The following is a 12926-nucleotide window of genomic DNA, read 5'->3' on the forward strand; positions in this document are numbered from 1 at the left end:
TTGTCTGCAGAATTAATTGAATTTTTCATTACTGGCAAGTGTAAAAAAGACTGGTGTTTTACACAAACGGGGGAAGTGGGAGAGAGGAGAAGGAGGAAGGATGGATGGATTAACTCGATGAGACGATCTGGCAGGCAGCTTACCGGACGGCAAATGACCGTAGCTGTACAAGAGTCTTGGCGGATTTGCATAAATAGCAAGAAATGAATGAGTATAAAAGCATCGGGTGAATCGTCATTCGTTCAGATTTGCTAGATACATCAAGATGTCGGTACGAGAAGGATTGTTAGTGGTGCTACTGGCGGTTTGTACAATTGCCAAACCGCCCCCGTTCTCATCATCGCCATGGATATCCGCGGCTGGTGGTTATGCGGGCAAACCAGGTATGATAATATCTCATCTTAACAATGTATATGTATATAATACTATTATTTATTACCTGTGTCTATCCTCCAGTTTATTCGAGAGCACTGGGACCACCAACGGTAGGAGGAATAGACACTATATCGGTTCCCTTCGTGCCAAAAACTTCACCCTTCTTTCCAAAGTTCGTTGACCCGAAAACAATGATTTCCAAGAAGACCGACATGTTGAGCAACATGTTCGCCGGTAGTAGCGGTTCGTTTTATCCAGCGGGAGTTCCAAAACCATTCTTCCCGTTCCAAGCTGGTACACCGAGCCTGTACGCCAGCGAATATGCATTCCCGTTCGATTCTTCGAAATCTGCAGAAGGTTTTCCAGAGTCGCCAGACGCTAACAGTAACACAGTTAAGGATAAGAGGGGTATGCTCAGTCCAGTTGGTCCAAAATTCGGTCCAGCTTTCGGTCCCTTTGCACCAGCCACCAAATTCTCTCCGTTCTCCCCCTTCGCGTCCCCCTTTGCCCCTTTCCCATCCTACCCATTCGCGAATCCTTTAACTCCCTATGGGTCCGAAAGTGGCTCAGTTGATTCTAGTCTGTCGACGTCCCGCAAAAGGAGGGACCTTGACCCGTCCACTTTGGCAAATGTCAACAAACCGGAGGTATCTAGCTTTGGTCCCCCACCCGCCTATCCTGGTCTCGCAACGATCGCAGAGGAACCGGAAACCGATGAAAAGGTATCCGGTACCCCGAAGCAATACTTACCCGGTATGTTTGGTCCTTTCTCACCTTACGCTGCAGCCTTCTCACCCGTAGTCGACCCATCCATGTTCATCTCCAAGAAATCAACCTTCCTCGATACTCTCTTCAAAACTATCGCTACCACGACAACCGCGGCACCGGAAGTAAATCCAGCAGCGGTCACCGAAACGCCGGTACCAAAGAGCACTATCGTGCCCGCCGATTTCTGGGCACCATCCGCCATCATTCCCGGACCAGCTGAATACAATCAGAAGGTATCGGCTTTTTTGGAGAAGCTTTTCGACAGTCTGACGTTGAATAAAACAGCCGATAGTACGGCCAAAGTTGCAAGGTCAGTCGACAACACTGGAAACGACGAGTCCACCAGGGTAGCGAGGACCTTGCAGGACTTGACGGCTATCAGCGCCGCCAAGGACACGATTGTCGACTCGATCATAACGGAATTATCAGAGTTGAAAAGCGGTATGGTGAAAACCATGAGTGATTTGATCGCTTACGAGAAGACTACCAGCCCAACGGCCCCCGGTGCCAAGAAGCCATTTAAGCCGCCATTTGCAAGCATCTGGGCAAAACCTGCCGTCGACGGGACGCTTCAGTTCCAGCAGAAATTAGCAGTCCTCAGTCAGGTTTTCGACATGTTGACGGATCTTCAAAAGAACATTACAGTGGCCGTGCAAAGCGCCATCAAGGACAGTGCAGATCAGGCTCAAGCACCGACCAGCGAGACCTCGAAAACGATCGTCGAGGACAGTTATGGTTCACCTTATAATTTATCCTTCTTTGATGCTTTGGTGAAAAGAATGTCAGCCATGGACACTATTACTCCATACGCCTATTCCTCTGATAATCCAGCTACCTCGAAGTTGGCCTTGAGAGCATTGCCAAAGACTTCCTTGCCATTTTGGCAGTCTTACCCAGTAGCGGATGGTTCCAATGTATTCACGAAGAGATCTGCGTCCAACGATATAGAAGCACTGATCAACGAGGCAGAAGTTCCTAAAGAATATTCGGCCAGAGCAGTCAACATGCAATTACACCAGGGCTATCAGAGTCTTCCAGCTGGTACCGTTGAGTCTGTTCAAGCTGGTGGTGGTTCCACGCCAGGTCACCAAGGTGGTGGAATTAATTTGCTCGTGAGTATATAATCTTCCCTAATCGATATATTCATGATCCTAACTTAAATTCTTGGCTATAATTTTTTCCTCACTAAATTAGAATCACCGAAATCTGCTGAAAGAAACGAGTATCTTAGTTTAGTTTGTTCGTCGATGGTAAACTGGCGTTATATACGTATCATACTTATATATACACGTGCATTTTTGCTTCGTGTGTTTTCAGATTCAAATGCCAATGTCGCCTAAAGTGCGAGAAACAGACAGTTAAGAAAGAATGTGAAAGAAAAAAAAAGAAACTGAAAGAAATATAAAGAATTAATTAGGAAATTGGTACTGTTAGGTATGTGGTATTTATAAGGATATGGACTACTCGTGAATGTGTTGATTTTTCATAGGACAATAACGATTACGGAGAGTGGGAGAAGTATGCGGATTGGACGCAACGTTTATCCGAAGGAAATCAAGGCAATCGCAGGCATCAGCACCACAACCATCATTGATGCTCTCTCGATCCAGCAGGAATACCATAAAATATATTTTGATATAATGTATTTAAAATGAACGCACTACGAGTGGCAAAGAGGTGTGCTGTAAAAGTTTCAACTTTCCAATTTGTTTGAATAAAGTGGATTATGCAAAAAGGGATGTTGATATCGTGACTGAAAATATTCCATCGTTCCACAATCATACGAGAGTATTGTCGCACATGGGCGCAATCCTGCATCAAGTGCGTTGCTTTGTTTTTCTGCAATCAGCAATGCATTGCGCGCAGGGTAGCGTTAGTGTGTTAAAAATCAACCTGATGAACAAAAATCGTCATGAAGAAGCAGTATTGTGACTTGATGAATAAATTAAACTATGGAATAGTAATATTATTTTTCTTAAGTACATTCATGTTGCTCCTAATAATTAATGAAAATAGTAGAGATCTTTTATGAGGGAGATAGTTATATAATTGATAATAATGATCGTTTGGGATTCGCTGCTGCAATCAATGATTAACACAAAAAAGGAAAGTATGGCTGAAGCGTAGGTAAATGAAATTCCTTCTCCTGAAACTTTCAACTATCTTTTATTAAATTCACACGCATACTCGTTAAATCATCCATGATACTATAAGTACAAATATATATTTACATATAATTTAGTAAATAAGCTAAAGGGAAGGAAATTGTATATGAGATGTAAGAGGGCAATAACGAACAGTTTCTTCTGCATTATAATCTATCATCTTTGTAAGTAGTACGATATAAATAACTATGGCGATACGAAAACTTTACTTATCATCATCTATTCTTTGTGATGCTAGCTATTAAACGCTCGACTTGTTGGTCAATTCTAAACACCAAGAAAAAGGACAACATTACACTCGTCGTGCTTACCAAAAATCCTAATCCTTGAAATATTAATTTAGGAGCAAAAATTTTCCAAACCATCAGATGTCGACAATGGATAGTTGCGGCCAACATACTCGCGAAAGTCTAGAAAAGGAAGATGATGAATTAACGTTCGGATTGATATATTTAAAAATATGATAGCTTACTCTGATGCCATGAAGTTGAATATATTTGGCTGATACGGAGAAGATGGCTGCATGGAAAGTATCATTACGCTCGAACAGAGCCAGCTCTCCCCTCTTCAAATTATCTTCGAAAAATTTAATCCTTGCCATTTTCGGTAAGATCAGATATAAAGTGAATGGGGCGATCACCAGAAGTGGTACGCTAATCCCTAAAATGATGTGTGACCCAAATGTGTTTATACCTGAAAAAAAAGAAAAATCTCAGACATATTGTTATCCCTTCTTTCCAGCTGCTTTAATTAACGCTTACAGAACTTACCAATTAAAATTGCTGGTATAATGTTTGTCTGAAAATTTCCACCTGTTCCAATAAAAGCAGCATCCCAGTGTATAGTGGGAAAGGACATTTGATGACCAGTTCCGTAAAAGAAATACTCAGCTATGAGAAACCAAGCAACAAGAACACGCGTTGGAACATCGACTAGCTCAGCTGGAAAGAGAACAAAAATTATACGATTTTTAATATATTTGTTAAAATAAAAATGCGATAATAATTTATGCTCACCTATGCTGGTAGCGTTCTTGCACCTTTCGAGAGCTGATAATGACAGGACGCATGTACAGGTAGTGATCAGAAGAAATGTGCTTGTTGAAAGAACATCTCCCAATAATAGGGAATAAAGTAAAACAAGAAAGATGCTCAATGAGATAAAAGCTGCACTATAAACTGTACCTAAGCCATAAATAATTGGTGTCTCATCAATTTCCGTATCCTTCTTGCGATACATAGAATCCTTGATTTTCTCGAATAGACGTGGTACAAGATTTTCCCCGGTCCCAAAAATATCTATAGAGGTTTTTTTCCGAGGTAGCAGAAATACACAAAGTGGCCGATAATATAAGATGAAAATAGCTATTGTACTGAGAATATAAACCGTATTGGGCAATGCATTCACTTGCCATGATAGTACAAACTTAGCTTTTGTCAATTTTGGAAGTCTCTGTAGAACCCAATAACAACCGATGCACACTCCGATAACGACTGGACAATATCGGCCTAATATTGCACTAGGAGAAAATCCAGATAAGTTTCCACAAGTTCTGAGCCATAATCTCATAATTGTTATGTACAATGCAAGTGCAATCAAAGCAACGATGAGTAATATACGATCCAAGCCATGAGATATTATCGAGCCTGTTTTACCAGCGACAAACGATGAGCAAATTCTCTCTCGTTGCTCTTCTCGGCATCGCCAAAAATAACAAGACAAACGTACCGATGCACAGCCAATTAATCCTATAGCTATTATTATGGGTTTGAGGCTTGTCGGCTTAACAGGCTTTTGGTTTGGTCTAAATCGCTTTTCCGTATTTTCCAAAGAATCATCTTTTTGGGCATGAAACACAAGCAAGCATATTAGTGTGACTAGTAAAAATGACATTACATTGTCCTCCTCGACGATGTAGCTATTGGAGAATAGACCACAAATGGTGAGAAGCAGTATGATCCTGGCGATATAACTCGTCTTTCTTATCTCGTATAAATTATACCAGCTCATTGAGATAACATCCCAGTTTTGAACAATTAAAACCACTAGCAGTAAGATAGATGCAGCACCAGTGGCAAAGAACATTGGATTTCTCCATTCTTGTATTATGTGTAGAGCATGCAAACAGAAAATCATTAGAATGGTGAAAGCATTGGTAACTATGGAGCATTTTAAAAAAGAGGATTTGAAGATTGTTGACATACGATCTTCAGGAATACCAGTGACGAATAAATAGAAGAAGAATAATGTGCAAAACATTAAAATAAGACCTTTGGACATTAAACCTGAGTCAAATTGAACCCATACCTCCATGCATGTGTCTTTAAGTAGCTTAAAGTAATCTTTTGCATCCTCTATAAACAATTGAAAGTTCTTGATGCTGTCTACACTTTTCACTTTCTTGGAAAGAGAATTAAATTTAATTTCTAATTGCTCCAATTGTTCCTTGGAGAACGTATCTGTGTCTGAGGAATAAGTATCTATATATTTCTTTGTTTGAGCTATGTTCATCCATAAGGAAAATAGAGGGTCCCACAATATCTCATTTACTCCATTTTTTTCAGTCTTATTAGGTAATGCATCCAATATAAGAGTTCCTATATTAGAAAATGGTATGGCAGAACCTAGGATTGCTGCCAATGTAGGAACAATATCTATTTGATTTACTTGGTCTCTACTTTTTACAGCTTCCTTGGTATAAAGTGGTAGCTTTGAATAAATAAACAATGCTGCTTCCAATTCATCGTCACTATCCCCTCCATGATCTCCTGTTATAGTCATACCATGATCACCTATTACAAAAAGCATCATATCATCTTCTAAAGACTCCATAATTTCAGCTATAAGTGTATTAGTGTCATTTAATTTTCTTGTCATCTCAGGATGTCTAGATCCATGCTTATGCCCGCAATGATCTATCCCAAGAATGTGAGCCACAAGGAGGGACCAATCTTTCTTTTTTAGTTCAAAGAAAATGCGATATCGCACATCCCTATCTACACTATCCAAGTCCCAAACATTAAAAGATGGCGATGGAAATTGTCTTTTAAATTTTCCAGGGAATAAATTGATCCATGTATCATCTCCCATAAATACAACACCAGCATTTGAGTTTTGGTCAACCACATTGTCTTCATCTATATTCTCAGAACCAAAATTTGATGAGATATCAATAAAAGTAGGGAGAGAACCAGTTACCAAGCCTTTTAATCGTTGAAGAGTTGTAGTTGGAGGATCTGCCATAAATTTATACAGTCGCGAATGATTAGGATATTTCAGAAGTGTTTGGTGCACAATCGGAATTTTATTACGATGATAGGTCGAATCAGAAACATCATCGTTGTGCCAATCCGCAAACTCATATTTGAGGGCATCAACAACCAGTAATACAACTCTAGCTTTCTTTTCAAGGCAAATCGAGCTGTCAATTTTTTCTAAATTTTGTAACATATCCTTGATGATGCAATTCGCTTCTTTACTTGAACAGTGTACACATTCATTTTGCTCTGGTCTGGAGATTCGATTGAGCAAAAAACCACTTGTGAAAAGTAGAAGACCGGCTGTCATTAGATATGACATCCATCCGTGAAATAGGATAAATTTCCACAATTTACTCATTTCTCGATCGTGTCTATGGATATAAAAATGTGCGAATAATAACTATTTCTTACTTGTCGTCATCTCAATCTGTACGACACTTTCTGATTCTTAACTGTCCACGAATGATAATAATAAGCATTGACATATTCATAATGGAAATATTGCGGACATAACAATGACAGCATGGAAGACGTAGTTTATCTCGAATGGTTCAAATCGTAATCTTGATTTCCTTCCGTCCGCGGTCCGCCTGCCTTTTTTCAATCTCACCGAAAAGACATAACACCGCGCGTTTCGAATGGTTTTGGAAAACCGACATATAGGTTAGGATCAGAGGTAGGATTTGAGGTTATGATAGAAATGGCTAAAAGGAGGAGCATCAAAAGGCTAAAGCCCTGAAGGTGGAAACGGAGACATCTAGTGACCAAAGGTAGCTTCAGGCTGGTAAGTGAGACATCAGTAGTAGGTATTATAACGTTAGTAGATAACATAACTTTTATAACTGATCAATGAAGTAGTAGAACGCGGCTGTGGAAAAGAGTGGCAAGTGAAAAGTTGGGGTGGCACTGGCATTGCTTCATTTCTTCGCATCACACTGGATATAGGCTTTAAGAACATATTAGAAAGTTGATTTATTGCCAAGCCAATTAAAAATTAAACAGAGATAATCCAAACAAAGCAGTTACGGACACGAAAATTTTCCAAGTTTTCCATTGCACTTGGGAGCAGGAAGGGCGGGAAACTCATGAAACCTAGAAGATAGCAGTAACAGTGGTATAATATACAGCTAGCAAGAGTAACTGCTGTAGCTGCAAGAGATGATCAATTAATAAGACCTGAGAATAAAGTATATAAAAGTTATAATAGTTTTGTAGCACCCAGTAATAGCTTAAGTGAAACTGTGCTGTTGGCGAGATGAGTCGTATGCAATATCAACACGACCAAAACTTGTTATTTCAGAAAAAAAGTGGCAAGCTGTCGAGCTGGAGAGTTTCAGGCTGCAAAAGCATAGGAAAATGGGTAGTCCATCATAATGATCGTCGTTGTTGACTTGGCGTCAAGCTCATTAAGTTATGCGTGAAGAGGAGTGTAACGAAACGGTTACAGGGTTACGGTTATGGACCACAGGCATGAACATGGAGTTATGGACCCCTTCCGAAATTTCCCACTGTACCGTCAACTGCGTGAACCGTGCGTTATCGTCATTAGTTGCGCAAGTGACTGAAGCGGTTGGCCGGGAGCGTGCTGCGTGTGCTACCATTCCCGGCCTTCTTTCGGCTTCGCTTTGTAGTACCTAGTGTACACATTGTACTACACAGATACACACTTATACATGTATATGTACTACATGGACCCGGAGCAAAATGCTTAAAAGTGCATAGCACGCTCGTAGTACAAATGAAGGGTCGAAGCTTGAATAAGGCACATAATGTAGCGTGACTCTCTCACTCGAGATCGTGGCAAATCAAATACTCGTCATGCTTGAAGAATATTCACATATACATACATATAGATATATCAATCAATCGCAAGTAACGCTTTGAAATTGCCACGCGACGAGTGTATCCAAGGTTTGTGAATTGGATCGCACAAGATCTCGGTGAGTAAATATATAATTCCAGAAGCAAATATTCTAACGAGGCGTGTAATCATCGTTGACCGGCAAGAATTTTAAGCTTCTAATTATTCCCTTTATCCGTTTTGAAAGGGAGGAGAATAGCGTTCCGGAGTGCTTCTTCATTTGTGGCCTCGACGGCGACCCGCTGTGTTGGTCGCATGGTCAGAACGAAACTGGTCGAGAGAGTCTCGAGGCTGACAGACCACGGACCCAAATCAACTCACACTCTAACAGTTTGCTGATGCTTACGTGACACGAAGAAAGAAATACCGCAAGAAATAGCCCGTTATCGATAAGTATGGCTAATTCAATTAAAAAAATGAGAAAGAACGGCACGTTTGAGATCCTTAGGGGGTTTCGGCTGGGTCGTCGAGTGGCATTTTTGCGCTGTTTACAAATTGTATCGGGAAGGTCTCGATGCAAGAGTGGGCGGCTTTTGGCTTATATGGGGCGAGCACTGAGCAGCCAAGTACCGAGCGTTCACGACGTTCCTTCCACCCTCTATTGCAAGCTTGTACATTCGTGTGAAAGTGTGCTTCAAAGTGCAAGTGTGTATACGCTGAGGGTGGATTGACGTTCAGGCTAGTATGTGCAACTAAGGTGATTTGACGGCGGGACATCAAAGCACTGGAGCTATATCCATCGAAACAATCTCTCTGACTCTGTCGCTCTTACTTCCTATACGTATAGTTATATATATATATATAGTACTGTTTTAATCTAATAATAATAATAATAATAATCATTAATTCGTGGCTTTATTTATTCCAGGAGTAAACATTGGAAGCGATGGCACTAGAATAAAGTGGGAGATGGTGCAGCAGACTAGGCAAGAGCGTAGAAAGGCTTAAATGCCGCTTCTCCTTTGTAGCCGTCGCTGGATGTTGCGGGATCATCTTTCGCGTCCTTAAAAATCAGATAGCAGCAGGTCTGGAGGTAGACCAAGCTGAGCAACTTGATATTATTTGTCACCCTTCAGTCAGGTATAGATGAAAATCTGTGGAATCGTGGAAAGGGGATTATGGGTATCCAAATATCCAAGTCTCGGCTGAGCACGGGGGCTAAGCGCTTCCAAGTCCTGGACCATTTTTGGCCTTCCAGTCATTTTTACCTTTACTGTATAATATACCTCGTCTCTGTCTCACTCTCTCTCTCTCTCTCTCTCTCTCTCTCTCTCTCTCTCTACTTTTTCCTTTCGTCGTTGGACCTCGGTCCCAGGATTCATTACACTTAACGAGGGTGTATTATTTAAAAAGGATTAACCTTCATTCATTGGGTTTCTCGGTACTTAGTTTCGAATTGTAGCCGAGGCCTGAAATGGGCGTTGGGACGATTATCCGAGTTTCGGTACTTGTTCCTAACCGGGTATGGTATATACATGTATTTCACCGGATCCTTTCAAGTAGGTAAACGAAGAAATGTTTTAATCGCTTTAAAGGATCTTCTATACTTCTATATCCCTTTAAAAAAGAAGCGTCAGATAATGTTGACAAGTTGCACGTTGAGACCATGATGGATGAATTTGCCTTCCTGTTCATAAGTAATACTATATATAGTATATTTAGAAAGAGAGTAAGGAAGCGAGAAAGAAATAGATAGAGAGAAAAATGTCCTCTGTTTGGCGAGAGAATAAGAGAGCATTGCTGTTGGGGATAGCACTGCGAGCGAGCACGAAACGAAGCACCGCAATAAAGGTCTTTGCACGGGCAGCTAGGAGTTAAGTCGTGGGTAATAATTACCGATCCCCTCGTTAGTACTGTCAATGGGGGGGCGTCGTTCACCTGCCCGCCTTATAATAATGTAAGCCGCCTCTTTTGCGGCTCTGTGGTCTCTGCTGGCTATTATATGGCTATACAGCACGTGCCTTGTTGTAGCAACGAGACCCCTCTTTCCTTCTTTCCCAGTTTCCCTATATACACTCACCATGCATGCACCTCACTTCATTTATCCTCCTTCGTTGCATACTATTACACTGACCCGTTGTCTCACGCTAGTATAAACTTTGCGCATCCATAATTTCCAATCAATGAAACAATGCACGCAACGCTCTTTATATACCAAACTAAAATTGATATATATATATTTGCAGGTATGGCGTAATAAAAGATGCTGATCCGTGATTACAACGCAATTACTTGGACCTTTGGACACGACTGATCAAGTTATTCAGGAACGATCAATCAACAATTAGCCGGGTACTGTCCAGCCGGCGTGATTCGTGACACACAACCGGTTGGTCAACGTAAAATTATAAACCTCGTCGACCGCCCAGATCGAAGGATATGTCATTAAATACGTCGTCGTGGAGTTACACAGTTACATCGAGGGATGGTAATTGGATGGGTGGGATTTTAGACAACGCAGGAGCTACGATTAATGTCGTTGGAGTAATGCCGAAAAGGGAAAAGAAAAGAGGGGGGGGGGGGGGGTGAGTTGCATGGAAAAAGAAGGGATCGAGTGGAAGGCACTCGTGAGTTTTGGCGATTATTTTTATATGAGCGAAGAAATGGAAAAGGATCGAGCGAGAGGCGCTTAACGTGGTAACAACTGACAGCGTACGACCGAGGAATGATGGATGAGGGGGCGGCTAGTTTGTGTGATAGGGACATGATCGTCGTGAAACGGGGTGGTCCTTTAAACTGGACATGGACATGGACATGGACATGGAGATGAGACGAGATGGGGATGCAATCGTACAGGACTCTTTTTCTCTTCTTGCACGAAACACGCAATTACGCATCTAGACACTCTAGATATTTATGTGGAGGTAGAATTGCGATTATTAGACTATAGCATTTGGTAATTGATAAGTAAAAGGTTAAATAGTAGAGGGTAAACAAGAAGCGTGTGTCATATTGGTATATCATTTTCTTCCTTTGTTACGAAGGCTAATGTGTATAGTACAGTGTTGTGAACATGAATCGACGCGTCAACTTTGGGAGTTTATGCGGCAGTGTCGTTGTGTTATCCTTTACGCTGACACGGTTGGCCGACCCTACACAAACTGCAGTAACCCTAACTCGTTTTATTCTTGTTCCAGATCCATATAACGGGGGTGGAGTTTGCCAGGAAAGAAAGCTTGTGTGTGACGTGAAAACATATGTCAGAAATGATCAATGAAGAGTGAATTATTAGCCGACATAAGCACGCGTATTGTATTCTATTGTATTGTATATATATATATATATATATATATATATATATATATATGGATCGTAGTGCACTGTGTGCAACTTGGCAAAAAATCGAAGATTGGGAGGATTGGATTGTTAAAGATTGGTAAGTAAAGACACAAGAGTGCTTCGACTCTTTCAGCATTCTTCTTTTCTATTGCTATACTTGGCCTATGTGTCTAAAACGCGCGATACCACCTCTATATACTACCTGTCTCGTTCAGAAAAACATAACATTTCCTTAAATAGACACAATTAAACCAATCAAATTCTCTCAGGTGGACGGGGCTAATTTTTATGCGAGGCGAAACAAGTTTGTAAAATCTTGATCTCGTGAATATCCTTTTAATGTAGATCATCGGCAAACGCTGACACACGGAATGCTTTGCCGTTGCCGTTGCCGGGAAAAGAATCTGGCCTCTTTTGATGTTGCGCAGTCCGACGATATGACATGGGTCAGTTGATGTGGGACTTGCTGCTTCTTTTGACCCTAGAGAAAGATGATCTACGTCGATGAGAGGTGTGCGAACTGTGGAATGAAATTCAACTAAAACGTGTGCTTCTAAGTGTGTAAATACAACAATAATTAATTTATTTTAATCTCATTAATTATAGGTAAACATTAATATAATTATGTTTTTTTTAGTGACAGGACTATATTTTATTGATTTTAATATTCGAGTCTACGTTCACGAATAGATGCTTGATGATTACTCTATTGTAATTACCTGATCATTATTGTCATCTTTATTAGCAGTACATTCGTGCTCCAAATGCATTCGTTTCGGGTGCACGAAGAAAGAAGCCAGCTACTTTCGAATATCGGCGAGATAACATCGTAAGCCGTCTAAGAATGTGTCAGTCTTCCTCCCTTCTCACCCTTCCTTTTTTGTTTACTGATTGTAAAATGCCACGTAGGTATATCCTACATGTACGATACATCCTCAGTGGGCGTTACGAAATAAGCAACTTGTTAGAGCGACGAATGTGTGGAAAGGGATGGAAAACGCGCAGGCTTTTCTTAGCTGTGTGTAATTTTCAGGACTATTGGCAAAGAATGCAAGATGTAAAATACCTAAGCGTACAATGAGACGCTTTGTTAGAAGCCATCGTGGTGCACAGTACTACAAACGTGCCGCCCTGTTCCTCGCTACTCATTGGTGGCAGTCACGCGCGAAAAGGAACCTCCCCGAGATCTCTCCGGCGAGGCCTTAATCTTGGAAAATT

General features: G+C 41.0%; 2 protein-coding genes across 4 annotated transcripts; one reads left to right on the forward strand and one right to left on the reverse strand.

Moving 5' to 3' along the window:
* Positions 1 to 260: 260 nt before the first annotated feature.
* On the forward strand, positions 261 to 2878 carry LOC136778991 (uncharacterized). Of its 3 annotated transcripts, none has more exons than XR_010823509.1 (4): positions 261 to 383; positions 457 to 2255; positions 2461 to 2577; positions 2633 to 2878. XR_010823509.1 is itself a non-coding variant. In XM_066736253.1 (3 exons), exons 1-3 carry the CDS (start codon positions 266 to 268, stop codon positions 2735 to 2737), a joined length of 2022 nt encoding a protein of 673 aa, XP_066592350.1. In that variant the 5' UTR covers positions 261 to 265; the 3' UTR covers positions 2738 to 2878. The 3 variants fall into 3 exon arrangements, 1 of the variants encoding a protein (XP_066592350.1); XR_010823510.1 differs by having other exon boundaries at positions 2461 to 2567; XM_066736253.1 differs by lacking the exon at positions 2461 to 2577.
* Positions 2879 to 3290: 412 nt separating this feature from the next.
* Positions 3291 to 7250, reverse strand: PIG-O (phosphatidylinositol glycan anchor biosynthesis class O). The gene is made up of 4 exons (XM_066736095.1): positions 4325 to 7250; positions 4079 to 4249; positions 3781 to 4001; positions 3291 to 3718 (listed from the first exon to the last, which is right to left on the reverse strand). Exons 1-4 carry the CDS (start codon positions 6924 to 6926, stop codon positions 3524 to 3526), a joined length of 3189 nt encoding a protein of 1062 aa, XP_066592192.1. The 5' UTR covers positions 6927 to 7250; the 3' UTR covers positions 3291 to 3523.
* Between the last annotated feature and the right edge of the window lie 5676 nt (positions 7251 to 12926).

The sequence above is a fragment of the Prorops nasuta genome, unplaced genomic scaffold, assembly GCF_024137725.1.
Source record: "Prorops nasuta isolate Cenicafe-Biocafe unplaced genomic scaffold, Cenicafe_Pnas_1.2 PNAS00015, whole genome shotgun sequence".
Classification (NCBI taxonomy): domain Eukaryota; kingdom Metazoa; phylum Arthropoda; class Insecta; order Hymenoptera; family Bethylidae; genus Prorops; species Prorops nasuta.